Genomic DNA, 12,249 nt, shown 5'->3' with positions numbered 1-12,249 from the left:
GGTAGAGTGTTTATGAAATGTGGTTTGACGGTATGAAATCCCCCAGGAGCACACCAAACCCTCCTGGAAGAGGGCCTCATTCTGGTTTTCAGACACAAGATGGAGCTGTTTGAACAGGCTGTCCCTGTTTTTCACGGTTCCACGCTTCACAGGAGCCACAGCAGAGGTCTCTGAGTCTCCAGGATGCTCCACTCAGTGCTGACACTAAGGACCCGAGGGGATCCCACCACTCAGGGACTTGAATGGGTCCTGGGATTCTCAGAGGTCTTACAGCCTGGAGCTTGTCCCTCATCGTGACCTTCACTATCCTATGTGGTCTTCCTGTAGTTAGGTAGTGCTTTGACCTGTCAGGTCAGCTCACAGTGTCCAGCTGCTTCACCATGAAGACCTCGTTCTGTTGCCCTCTGACTATCTTCACCTTCATCTCCTAGACCCCCCCCCCCCCCCAAACCGCTCACCTTAAGAAGTTTTGTTGTTGTTTTCAATGTTTTGCAGTGTCCAGTCCTCAGATCTCTATCTCAAACCCCTGTTTTCCCTCTCATCTTTCAACATCCTATTCTTAGTAGATGACATATACTCTCTCTCCTATCTATTTATCTCTCTCTCCATCTCTGTCTCTCTCTTTCTCTGACTCCCTCTGTCTCTTTCCCCCCTTGTCTGTCTGTGTCTCTCCGGCCTGTGTACACACAAAGCCCCGAGGCCACTACTCTTGCACCCCCACCAACCCCCCAATCCGGAAACGTGCAGTTTATGTGCACTTTGGTGAAGTAGTAAAAGCGTCAGTCACGGGTTCGATTTGATCCCAGTCTGAATAAACAGCATAGTTTCACATGATTCACAGGAGGCCATTTGTGAGATGGAAAAACTCCAGGCGGTTGCATCCCTCTCTACGGCCACAGTTAAGTCCCTCACCACACTACCCTGACCCACACAGACACACACATGTACACACGGAGGCAACCCCAATCCTTCTCAGTCACTCAGCACTAAGTCACAATTAAAAGGATTTGTGCCAAGACCTTTTTTTTTCTTCAACCGAGAAAATGTCCTGAAGTATCAGGAATTTCTTGCAATTTAAGGCAAGAAAGCAAGTATAGACACTGTATTTGGCAAGGTGTCAATGGGAGTGTGTGTGTGTGTGTGTGTGTGTGTGCATGTGTACTGTGTTTGTATTCCTTAAGTCTCATGTCACTATGTTGTCTATCACATGACGTATGTGAGCTGCAACCCACCTGTGTGTTCATGTTTTATTTTTTCATCAAAGCTCAATCTACGTATTTCTCCTTGAATACCACCTTGGTGGAGTCCCCTGGACTGTGTACACAAGTGTATTCACACAATGAGCAAAAAAACAAACAGATAATTCCACTCAATTAGTGATTCCCAGGAGTAATTCCAGCGGTAAGGAAAACAAGCAACGCTCTGATTTTCCTCAATAGGTCTCCTCAGTGCCTGAGCCAGCTGGTACCTAAATACCTGTCTCAGGGATCCCCCTGGATAGGAACGAGCCACGCACACCAGAGGTAACTCCCTCCTGAATAGCACGGGATGTAGATCCACACTTGACCAGTAGAGGGAGCCTCTGTTTTCCCTTGCACTATTCCACCAAATCTCTGCGTTTCTTTGAAACTTCAACCTGCAGACCTGCTGCACTAAACCATGAACTTCATGATTCCACTTTGTCCTGTTAACATACCTGAAAAGCAATGAACTCCATGCTTGAGGTACTCATAAATCGTCATAATTGTATGATTCCGTTTTAGCCTTGTCGCAGAAGAGAATTGTTTTAACAGAGAGATGTAGGCCTATTTTATTGATAGTAGACTATATCAACTCTTACATCAGGTCTTGGCTGATTGCACTGGTGGCTGGATGGAGGCCTCTTCTGCTCTGTGCCTCTGTGTCCATGGGAGGCTTGGCAGTCAGCGGACCCAGAGAAGGAGGCACACTGGGGGCTACCGCCGTCTCCACCCGCCGTGTCTCTCTCTCATCTCAGAGGTCGTCAGGCCGTTCGAGCCTCGACCTCAAGCGAGTCCTCCGCGCGTAAATAAACATGGCGGTGCACGGAAGAGTTGCCACGCTCTGCTCCATTTCAGCCGCCTATTCCTGCCCATTATCGAAATATCAAAACAACACACGCCACACACTTCCCTGGCCAGTAAAGTCATTTTTACAAAAGTGAAGGTGTGGGCTACATAGGCAGCCGGCTAATGACTAATAGGCCGTGTCTTTAGTATTGAATGTAGAATGTAAATAATAAATTATTCTGAAAATATCCAGATTCCCCGCCTGTTTCATCTGCTAAAACATCCCACCCTATTAAACCAAATGTTAAGTAAGGAATTGTTAAAGTTGGAACAACTCTCAGATTAAGTAGGCTATATTGTTTAAGTAGGCAATATTGGTTTTTGTGTGTTTGGATGTGTCTTGTGTTTTAGGCTACTGTGGTGTTTTTGTCCATTCAATTTGTTTCAGAGATAAAGTGGTTTTGTCAAATCAGATTTCCTTTATTCAGTGTTCCTGTGGTGACAAAATCAGTGGACTACTCAAGGCACTGTGCGCTGTGGTAATACTAAAATGCAGTTAGCGGTTCGTTGTATCACATATCCCTCCAGAAATATCATTGTCCCATAGCTGGGCCATGTTCAAACGAAGAACAAAAACTTTCTCTTATATGGGTAATCCTCATCCACACTAAAGACAGGCTGTTACTTATTACCGCATGTCTTCTGGGAGTCCCTGTAATTGAAATGTCTTTTTTCCCCTTCTCTGTGCTGTTTCACTCAGAGTTTCACCTCTTCTGCGGCTCATGTATTTGCATGTTAGAAAATTGTTTCTGGGGGAGACACTAGTAATTGCATAACTTCTACAGCTCTCTTTATCTTCTTCTTCTTCTTACGCAGGACTCCCTGTTGTCCCTCAGAAAAGCCAGAGTTCAACACACGCTTAAACTTTTGCATTTCAACCCATATCTTATCCATTGTAGTAAATAAACTTAAAAATATTACAAATACATTTTATATTGTTTATATTGTACTTGTGTTGTACAATTGTATTGTGCTGTATGTAGGGCTATAATCAAGACTGGAATTTGTAGGGGGTTGGGGAAGCAGTGGTCGGGTCTATTACTTCTGTTTCCATAGTGCTTCCCAGAGCTCACTGAGAACCTGCATTTGACATTATTCTCAACACTCAACTATTTAGGCCCCTCCATCTGAGACTGACCTGGCCACCATTGTAAAAGACGTAATTAGGGGCATAAATACTCATCCAGAGTGACCTAAAAGAAGAATTATGTGCATGACCGAAACCCCCAATGCAGCGTACAGTAGATCATGGGCTTGACTTGACAAAAGACAGATCCCACTCAGAGCTTTGAAAAATGTCATTAGAAGGGAAAACAACACAAAGTCAGCCACATCACTTCATATCTTATTTTGCTAATTGCTGTCACCAGTCAGGGAAAATCATTACCAGATTCCTTTTTTAAGACTGAGGCGTTACAAATTGAAAGATTACTTTGTACTTGGGTGATGCTGACTGTCAAGAATCTGTCTCAACAGTCAAGGAGAGCTTTAAAACACATTAAACACACTTTCAGTGGGAGGAATTCAACAACAACAAAACACTAAACCTCAAGGTTATGGCTCTGAAGAGAAGTTCTCCCAAACAGAGATCTCTCCTTGCATGTGTCCTCGGATGTATCAAATGACTGTTGCTCTATGTTGAGGATTATTGCTCAGGACCAGATAAAGATTTTATGGGCATGCAATAAAATGTATGCTCGCCATAACTTTATTAAATAACTCAAATCCTGCAGGGTTTGCGAACGCAGGGTTGAGCGTGGGGAAACAATGACTGTATGCCCTTGCTTTTATTTTGTCTTTAAATTATTATAACCGAAATGAACACTGGGAAACAATTAACGTCAGAATGTGTTATAATATTGACCACAGATATCTTTGGCAGTGTCCCATGTCGGATGAGAACCTTATTTTTGCTGTTGTTCTCTCAAGGTTGCAACATCACAGCCAGATGTTAAACTAGATCATGTCCATTTTAATGCCTGTAATGGTAGAACCATCCCAAATGAGATGCAACTTGGACTGAAGCTAAATTGGCCACTGTGGTAATTCTTCGCTCACATGTATAGCATGTAGACAGAGCACCCCTGTCCCCAGTGGGGCATTCAGTTTCCCATCATAGTCTCAGTCTGTGGTTGTACTTTTCCCAGGAACCATCAACAATGGTTGAATTGCATTATGTGTTTTTTCTTCATAGATGCCACTGGTCTAGCTGTGTTCATCTAGTTCCCAAAATGAGAGACTTCAAAGGGCCATATGGACTTCAGCTCCTGGGGTCCGGTGTGTCAGCTTCGTTCCCCGCTCTTTAAGCTCTCCAACACTTCATGTGATGTGGGGGGTGGGTGATGAAGTAGTGGGAGATGGTGACAGATCTCAATGAATAACAGTCTTTCTGGGGCAACTACTTGAGCAAATTAAATAATTTTATCCTGGCCCAAGACCAGCAAAACCAATGTTTGATATGAAATATTTCCACAATTGATATTACCCACAAGTATTTAGCAATTAGTCCTTATTGTTACTCATACTAGTATTGCAAAAGTCCCAGCTTGCCTGATTGAGTAATTTTGTATTTGTTTTGCGTATTTAGTCATTCTTGTTCAAAGTTCCACTGAAGTAAATTGCATTATGCTGAAGTTGTAAAGAAAACATGAAATTAGGTTGTGATTTGATATCAGTTTTTGAAGATGACCACCACCATCAGCATCATTACTGGTGTTTGTACAACTCCTGAAATCAAAGTCCATAAGAGGGAAAAGTCTCTTTTACTTTCTTGCATAGGGGACCTCCCTTATCTTGGCAATCTATAGTTCTCCTAACGAGGCACTTGTCCTCTGTCACAACTTTTTTTTTTGCTGTCAAATGACGTAGAGGTGGGCTGGCAGTGTGTTAAGTGCTGTGGTTTACAACGCTATCAGGATAAGGCTAACATCACAACTAAAGGAGACTAGAGGAAGGAGGCTCACTAAGACCTAATGGACCGCTTCCCGGTTGTAACTCAATGCGGAGATCATCACGTCGGAGCAGAAGTGCCACTGGACAGATTCAGTAACGCTGCGCTCTTGTAGAGTCCATTCATTCGCCCTCTCACTTTTGACACCACTTCAAGAACTTTTTCGAGACACCTGAAAGTGGAGACACCTGAAACTTCTTCGTATCACAATATCTTTTGCTCCAGCACACCTTTCTCACTTTGATCTGCACAGAGATCTGAGCCTGATTTGGACTGGACCCGTCAACCTGTCAGCCGCTGAAAAGAAACTCACCTCAGGAGAAACGTTTCTGATCAACATCTGTCATCCTCAAGGAAAGATACCTGCGAACGCACACATTGTTACACGCAGTGTCGAACTAGCAATATAATGGGATTCTTATTGTTCCACGTTTTCTGTTCAGTGATGTTCGTCTCTCATTTTCTTCAAAGGTAAGTCAATGGGATTCCCTAAACGGTTCTGCAAACTTTCTTTAGGCAAATAACCAATCGGCAGCTAAACTTTGTGAAACAAAATACCAGGCTAAATTCGGTAAATTCATTCTCTGAGCTTTATAAGAACACAATATTGCTTGTAAAGCGAGACGGCTGTTAGGCTACAACATGTTTTTGCATGTCCACGGATGATATATTGAAGTGGCAATCTTGATAGAAGGTGTTCCAAGGTTATATCAGATATAGAAAGACACTTATATCTGCCTGATACATCATCTCTGTGACATAAAAAGTTAATATTTTTAATGAAGAGGTTGCTATGTTGCACTGTTGTAATTATTTACAGTAAATAAAACAGACACGTTTACATTAGTGTTGAAAAGCTGTAAAATTTCCCCTGCAAGGCTGTACATGTAAATTGCCAAAGTTTGCAAACAGTATTAAAAATGAATATAATTGATCTATACACACTGTTTTCAAAATATTTTATTTGTTGTAACAAATGGTTGGTTAAACAATGAAGCTGTTTATACAGTATACTGCATTTCCCATGTAATGCTAAATTACAGGTTATGGACTTAAAATAACTTGTCAAGAATACAGGAGAGTTAAATTAATACTCCAGCAGGTTACTTCTGGTTGTATAGTGGATACTTTTTCCCTTTGGTGTTCTCCTGTGGACAATTTATCATTCTCCAAGAGTCTGATGCTGTGTTACTACAGAAACCTAATTGTTTGCAAATTGTTTGTTTTCTTCTTCTTAACTTCTTAGCATATCCATCCCACCCATGTAATCTTCGCTTTGTAAATATATGCAGTTCAGACCCAACTTCAGACCCACAATCATTGTCCTCCTGTGTCTCTCCACTTTCTTCTAAGTTTTACCCAAGAGTTACATCACAACGCTTCTCTTCTCCAGGGCAGGTTCCAATGAAATCTTAAGGCTAAAAATTCCCATGGACCCTATCCTCAATGCCAACACAGTGTGCTTGACCCTTCCTGGGCTGACCAAGAAGCAGATGGAGGTATGCATGAGGAACCCAGATGTGACGGCCTCGGCCATCCAAGGCATCCAGATCGCCATCCACGAGTGCCAGCACCAGTTCAGGGGACACCGCTGGAACTGCTCCAGCCTGGAGACCCGCAACAAAATCCCCTACGAGAGTGCAGTGTTCAACAGAGGTAAACAGCATTGCTCGCTCGCACACACACAAACAAGCACACACATACAGGCACGCACACACACACACACCCAAACACACACACACACACACACACACTCACACACACACACACACACACACACACATACACAAACAGGCACGCACACACACACACACACACACACACACACACACACACACACACACACACACACAGGCACGCACAAATACTTACTTACAACCACACACACACACTTACACACACACACACACACAGGCACGTATGCATACACACACACTCACACACACACACACACATACACAGATACACACAGGTACGCACAAACACACACTTACACACACTCACACACACACACACACACACACACACACACACATGCACACACACACAGGCACGTACGCATACACACAAAAACACACACAGACAGTGCTTAGTAAAATAACAAAGAAATCTTTGCTCCAGGCAATGATACATCGATGTGCACATGGCAACATTTGTTTTAGTTCCTGGATACTGTGCCAAATTTGTTTGCTCTCATTTTCGAAACCTACAAACCCAATTCATTTTTTTGTGCACCGTCAGCGATGGTTGTTACCTAATCACATAAATATCAGAAAGGCTACTGTATATAGACTGGACAGGGAAGACTAGAGCACAAAAAAGAGATAATTAAAAAGGGTACGATGTGTACAATGTATCCAAAAAGTGATATCAGAAGGCTGTTTGACCAAGCGTAATTCATAGGTTCCCAAGCTTCTAAATGTCAGAGGCCTTCCTCGGACCACCTCGGACTGGGTACCGAGAGTATGAAAATATCTCGCAAAAGCACACAGACCCAGTGAGAGGCCCCTCTCCTTTGCTAATGCTTTTTGCTCTCTGCCAGTGCAAGTGCTGTGAATTTGCTCTCAGCACTTTCTCAACTCTCAGTGGCAAAAGCATAAACCTGTTTAGTTGGTTTCTGAAACCCAAAGTGACAGTTTCCTTCAATCTTTAATTCATTTTCCCACTTGCCTCAGCCATCAGCGCAGCCGGGCGTGCCTCTCACTTTAAATTATTTGTTAGATTGATTTGTTCCAGGTCTCTCCTCGTTGGCTTGGAAGGAAATCTAAAACAGCATTTCCATGTCCATGTCTCCCGGCTGCTTCTAAGTGCCATTCGCCCCCCATGGAATCATGGGAGGCTAGCACGGAAAAAGCTGCAGCTGATGTAGTTTGTGTTGGTAGTTGTTATATGGTGTGTGTGTGTGTGTGTGTGTGCGAGAGAGAGAGAGAGCGAGAGCGAGAGCGGAGAGAGAGAGAGAGAAAGTGTTTATGTGTGTGTGTGTGTGTGTGTGTGTGCGTGTGTGTGTGTGTGTGTGTGTGCATTTGGCGTGCGTGCTCACTCACTGGAGTGTTTGAAACTGATCAGCTGAACTTCATTCAGCTATTTTTGCTAAATGCTCCAAAGCAATCAGAGCCAGCCCTGCCTAAAGGGATTGTTTTTTTTCTCTCTCTCTCTCTCTCTCTCTCTCTCTCTCTCTCTCTCTCTCTCTCTCTCTTCGCTCGCACCCTGTGCAAAGCAAATTCCAGACATTTGCTGGTTCACACCTGATTTGAGTGTTAAAGGCTCATTAGTCATGTACCTTATCTGAGATGGACTAAACTGGAGACAGAGGTGAGCTGAGGTCTAATGATACAAGTTCCAATCTGCGTGGAACACGCTCTCCAAGTGTCTGACGTCGGGTCACGGCCAGTTTAAAACTTGTTCAAACTTGGCACACTCTCTGACGTCGAAAGAGCCTTTTAACTAAATTGCCGTGGATGCTGGTGTGTCGATAATCCAAATTTGTAGCCAAAAAAAAATCGAATTGTTTTGAATTCAGGGATTGCAACCAGGAGATCTTTTCATGTGTCGTAAAAATGAAACGTTCTTGTTGAAAGGTTTCACAACTGTACCTCCATTGAAAGAGCCATTGGATACTTTTAACCAAATGCTTCAAAGGAGCCGCTTTTATGTTTAATGTGTGTATGCTGTTCTGTAATATCACCATCTGCCCTTAAGTGTGATTCTAGTTTTATATGACCCTGAGCTCATTATTGTTAGGGGCCATTATGGTTCCAGTTAGTGTCAGGATTTATGAAGACACCTGTGGCCAAGAGGGAGCTTCGTTTAAAGTGAGTAGAGACACTCTCCAACCTCATTACAGTTTAACATAACAGCCCTGCTCATAGTAACTTACAGTAAAACCCTCACCGTATTCACAGTGTGGTGTGTTCCTCGTATGAAAGAGGAAACACACGGGCTCCCCTACTGCTTCAGTAAGGCCTTCATAAAATGCACAGTATGAGAGCAATGCTGCCGGCCCAGATGATTAGAGCTGAGCACACCAAACGGCAGAGCATTGCTGCATGCCATTAAGACAGATCAAACGCCAGCCAACAGTAGTCAGGTTAATTGTAAACACATTGGGTGTGCAGTATAAAGAGCATGACGCTGCTCCCCAAAGGCCTTCCTGTAGCCTCTGCCCTCCAGCCTTCTCTCTCTTTCTTTCTCTCTCACTCTCTATCTCTGTCTCTCTCTCTCCCTCTCTCTCCCCCTTTGCCACGTCTGTCTGCGGAGAGCAGTAGCAGGGGTCTGGTTTATCTCAGCTCACAGAGGACGTGGGACTGATCTCTGCCACTTGATTTCTGTTATCCCAGATGTTCATCTCTTTTTCTTTCTTTCTCTCTCTCGTTCTCTTCCTCTTTGCCTGTGTGTGTGTGTCCATGTGTGTGTGTCCGTGTGTGTGTGTCCATGTGTGTGTCCGTGTGTGTGTGTCCGTGTGTGTGTGTCCGTGTGTGTGTGTCCGTGTGTGTGTGTCCGTGTGTGTGTGTCCATGTGTGTGTGTGTGTGTGTGTGTGTGTGTGTGTGTGTGTGTGAAAGAGCATACTGGCACCACAGTCAATCTCACATGAAAAAAAAAAGCCACCAAGGGCCCGTGTGGTTTTCCCCTCCGCTTCCCCGATAAAGATCTGTCTCTCTGTGAGTGCACAGATCACTGGGAGAACGAGTGGAGGACTAAGTAGGGGAACAACAAAAAAGAGAAAAAAAATTAAGCGAGAGAGAGAGAGAAAGGGAGAGAGAGAGATAGAGATAGAGAAAGAGAGAGAGGGGAAAAAGATCTGAGTGTGTGGCACGGTGGTCCCCTGTGCTGATAAGCTTCTTTTGTGTCTCCCATTGTGTCTCCCTGCGGGCAGGTTTCAGGGAGAGCGCCTTTGCCTACGCCATCGCCGCAGCTGGGGTGGTACACGCTGTGGCCAACGCCTGCGCCATGGGCAAGCTGAAGGCCTGCAGCTGCGACGACAAGCGTCGCGGCGACGAGGAGGCCTTCCGGACCAAGCTGAACCTGCTGCAGTTAGAGGCCATCAACCGCGGCAAGGGCATGGTGCACGGCGTCATGGAGCACTTCCCCGCTGACACGCTCGGCCCCCAGGACTCGTGGGTGTGGGGCGGCTGCAGCCCCAACGTGGAGTACGGAGAGAAGTTCTCTCGGGAGTTCCTGGACTCCCGCGACACGCACAGGGATATCCATGCCCGCATGAGGCTCCACAACAACAGAGTTGGCAGGCAGGTGAGAGGCTGCCTTTTACCTGCTGTCATGTGTGTGTGTGTGTGTGTGTGTGTGTGTGTGTGTGTGTTGGGGTGTGCAACTGCAGCACTGTGTGGTTTGGGTGTGTGTGTGTGTGTGTGTGTGTGTGTGTGTGTGTGTGTGTGTGTGTGTCTGTGTGTCTGTGTGTCTGTGTGTGTCTGTGTATGGTGTGGGTGCACTATGACACAGTTGGGCCCAGGTGAATCAGCACGGGGTTATGTTACCTCATCTGTTAAAGATGACAAGATCAACTTACTCACCTTTGTCTGGTGTGTAGAAAGTGATGATGACCACTCCTACCACACAGACACACTATAACCGTGACACATGCGTGAGACAATGAGAAGGGGAGTTTCACCAGTGGCCTTTGATCTCGATAAAGGTACTGAACTGGAGCTGACTTCTCAGCGTGCAGTCAGGCTAGTTAGAATACGGACAGCTGCTTTCTTCTTCAGTGTCGTACAGTATGAGGCAGGTGAGCTTGGGATGACCCCTCTGTTCTTTTTCGGCAAGGGACCGCCACGCTCTCCACATTTTTATCATTCTCCAGTTTCAAAGCAGAAGGTCTCTCATTGCACGCCTGTGAGAGAAGGAGTGGGGATGGGTGGGTGGGGGCGCGGGGGTTTAGCCATAACTCGTGCCTGCTCAGGCAAACATGCGCCTGTGACTTAGACATGCTCAATTACATCCACTCATGAGCCGTGGGGAGCTTCTCCCTTCTCCTCAGCTGAGCCCCCCCCAAACAACGCCCCCCCCCCCCCCCCCCACACACACACACACACACACACACACACACACACACAGATGCAACCAAACAGTGAGGTGGGGATCTCCTCTTCCACATACGTAAACAGACGGGGATCTCTCTATCTCTCTCTCCATCTCCGCTGATCCCCGGGTCGACGGCGGCATGTTTTGGAGTCCCAGCGAGATGCTCGGGGTTGTTCTGAGTTGTTGCTCAGGTGTTGAACTAATTGGATAATGTGAGCCAGATTAGTGCCACTGCTGTGCTGTAAGGTAAATGGTTTGAACTTGGTGGATTATGGTGTAATAGTGGTGCGTGTGCTGAGCTCTGAAGCAAAGTCCTTGCTCTGCTGTTAGCGCCACCCCTGCAGCGGCTGCTAATTCCTCTAATGCCACCAGCGCTACCGCTCCCCAGTGACACTTAATGTGTCTCACTGATAACACAATAAAAACTTTAACGTAACTCTTCTCTGGCAACCCTTACAATACAGCCCCTTCAAATGACTTGTTATCATTATTAGTGCCATGCTTGATGGGTGTATCGATATATATACCTGCAGCTAGATTAAATCTTATAATCAAATTAATTCTGATATTAAAAGCTGATGGTAAGCTGATGGTAAGCCTTGGTTGGGAAGAGATGGTTCCTCGTCAACTCATCTGCCCAAATCTGGTTTTATCTTGCGACTGTAAAGGCTGGCCTTTAAATGATAGCGACGCTGCTTTGATTGCACCCTGCGCTCTGATTGGCGCAGAGAAGCTGGTAAATGACTCATTGTTTGCTGCTTCCTGCTGTGTAATTTGGCCCTGTATCTTTTCATCAGTTTATTTCTGGTTTCATTGATTATTCAGACTAAACAGAAGTGCACAGTTGCCCGACGGGGTCCAGAACAAAGTGGCAGATAATAGCTCTGCTCTCGGCGCTGAGAGCCTGATAAAGCGCTGATCCGGTGTGGTCCCACAAGTGTGCGGCTGACATAAACACAGGCCTGCGGACCGCCCTCCCCACATGACAAAACAGGGGTGTACCTGTGTGATAAACAGCCCTGGGGACACCAAGAGGATTGTTTGTGTTTGTGTGCTGAGGTGGCATGATTAGTGCAGAAGACCTGAGCACAGTTGAGTTATGGCAGTACGAAATGGAAGATTATGGGGGCTGGGCTTGCGAATGCACCGTCGAATAATGCGCAAAAAGCATGAGA

General features: G+C 45.4%; 1 protein-coding gene across 1 annotated transcript in view; it reads left to right on the top strand.

The window, feature by feature from the left end:
* Positions 1–4,340: 4,340 nt before the first annotated feature.
* wnt10a (wingless-type MMTV integration site family, member 10a) overlaps positions 4,341–12,249 on the top strand; it is a gene marked incomplete at both ends in the record, with an annotated part of 13,936 nt that continues 6,027 nt past the window's right edge. The window contains 3 exons of the mRNA XM_080839675.1: positions 4,341–4,422; positions 6,391–6,693; positions 9,912–10,285. Coding sequence (XP_080695801.1) covers positions 4,341–4,422; positions 6,391–6,693; positions 9,912–10,285 — 759 coding nt within the window. The remainder of the gene's footprint in view (positions 4,423–6,390; positions 6,694–9,911; positions 10,286–12,249) is intronic.

The sequence above is a fragment of the Sprattus sprattus genome (assembly GCF_963457725.1).
Source record: "Sprattus sprattus genome assembly, chromosome: 5".
NCBI lineage: Eukaryota > Metazoa > Chordata > Actinopteri > Clupeiformes > Clupeidae > Sprattus > Sprattus sprattus.
This window is presented reverse-complemented; position numbering and strand designations above follow the sequence as displayed.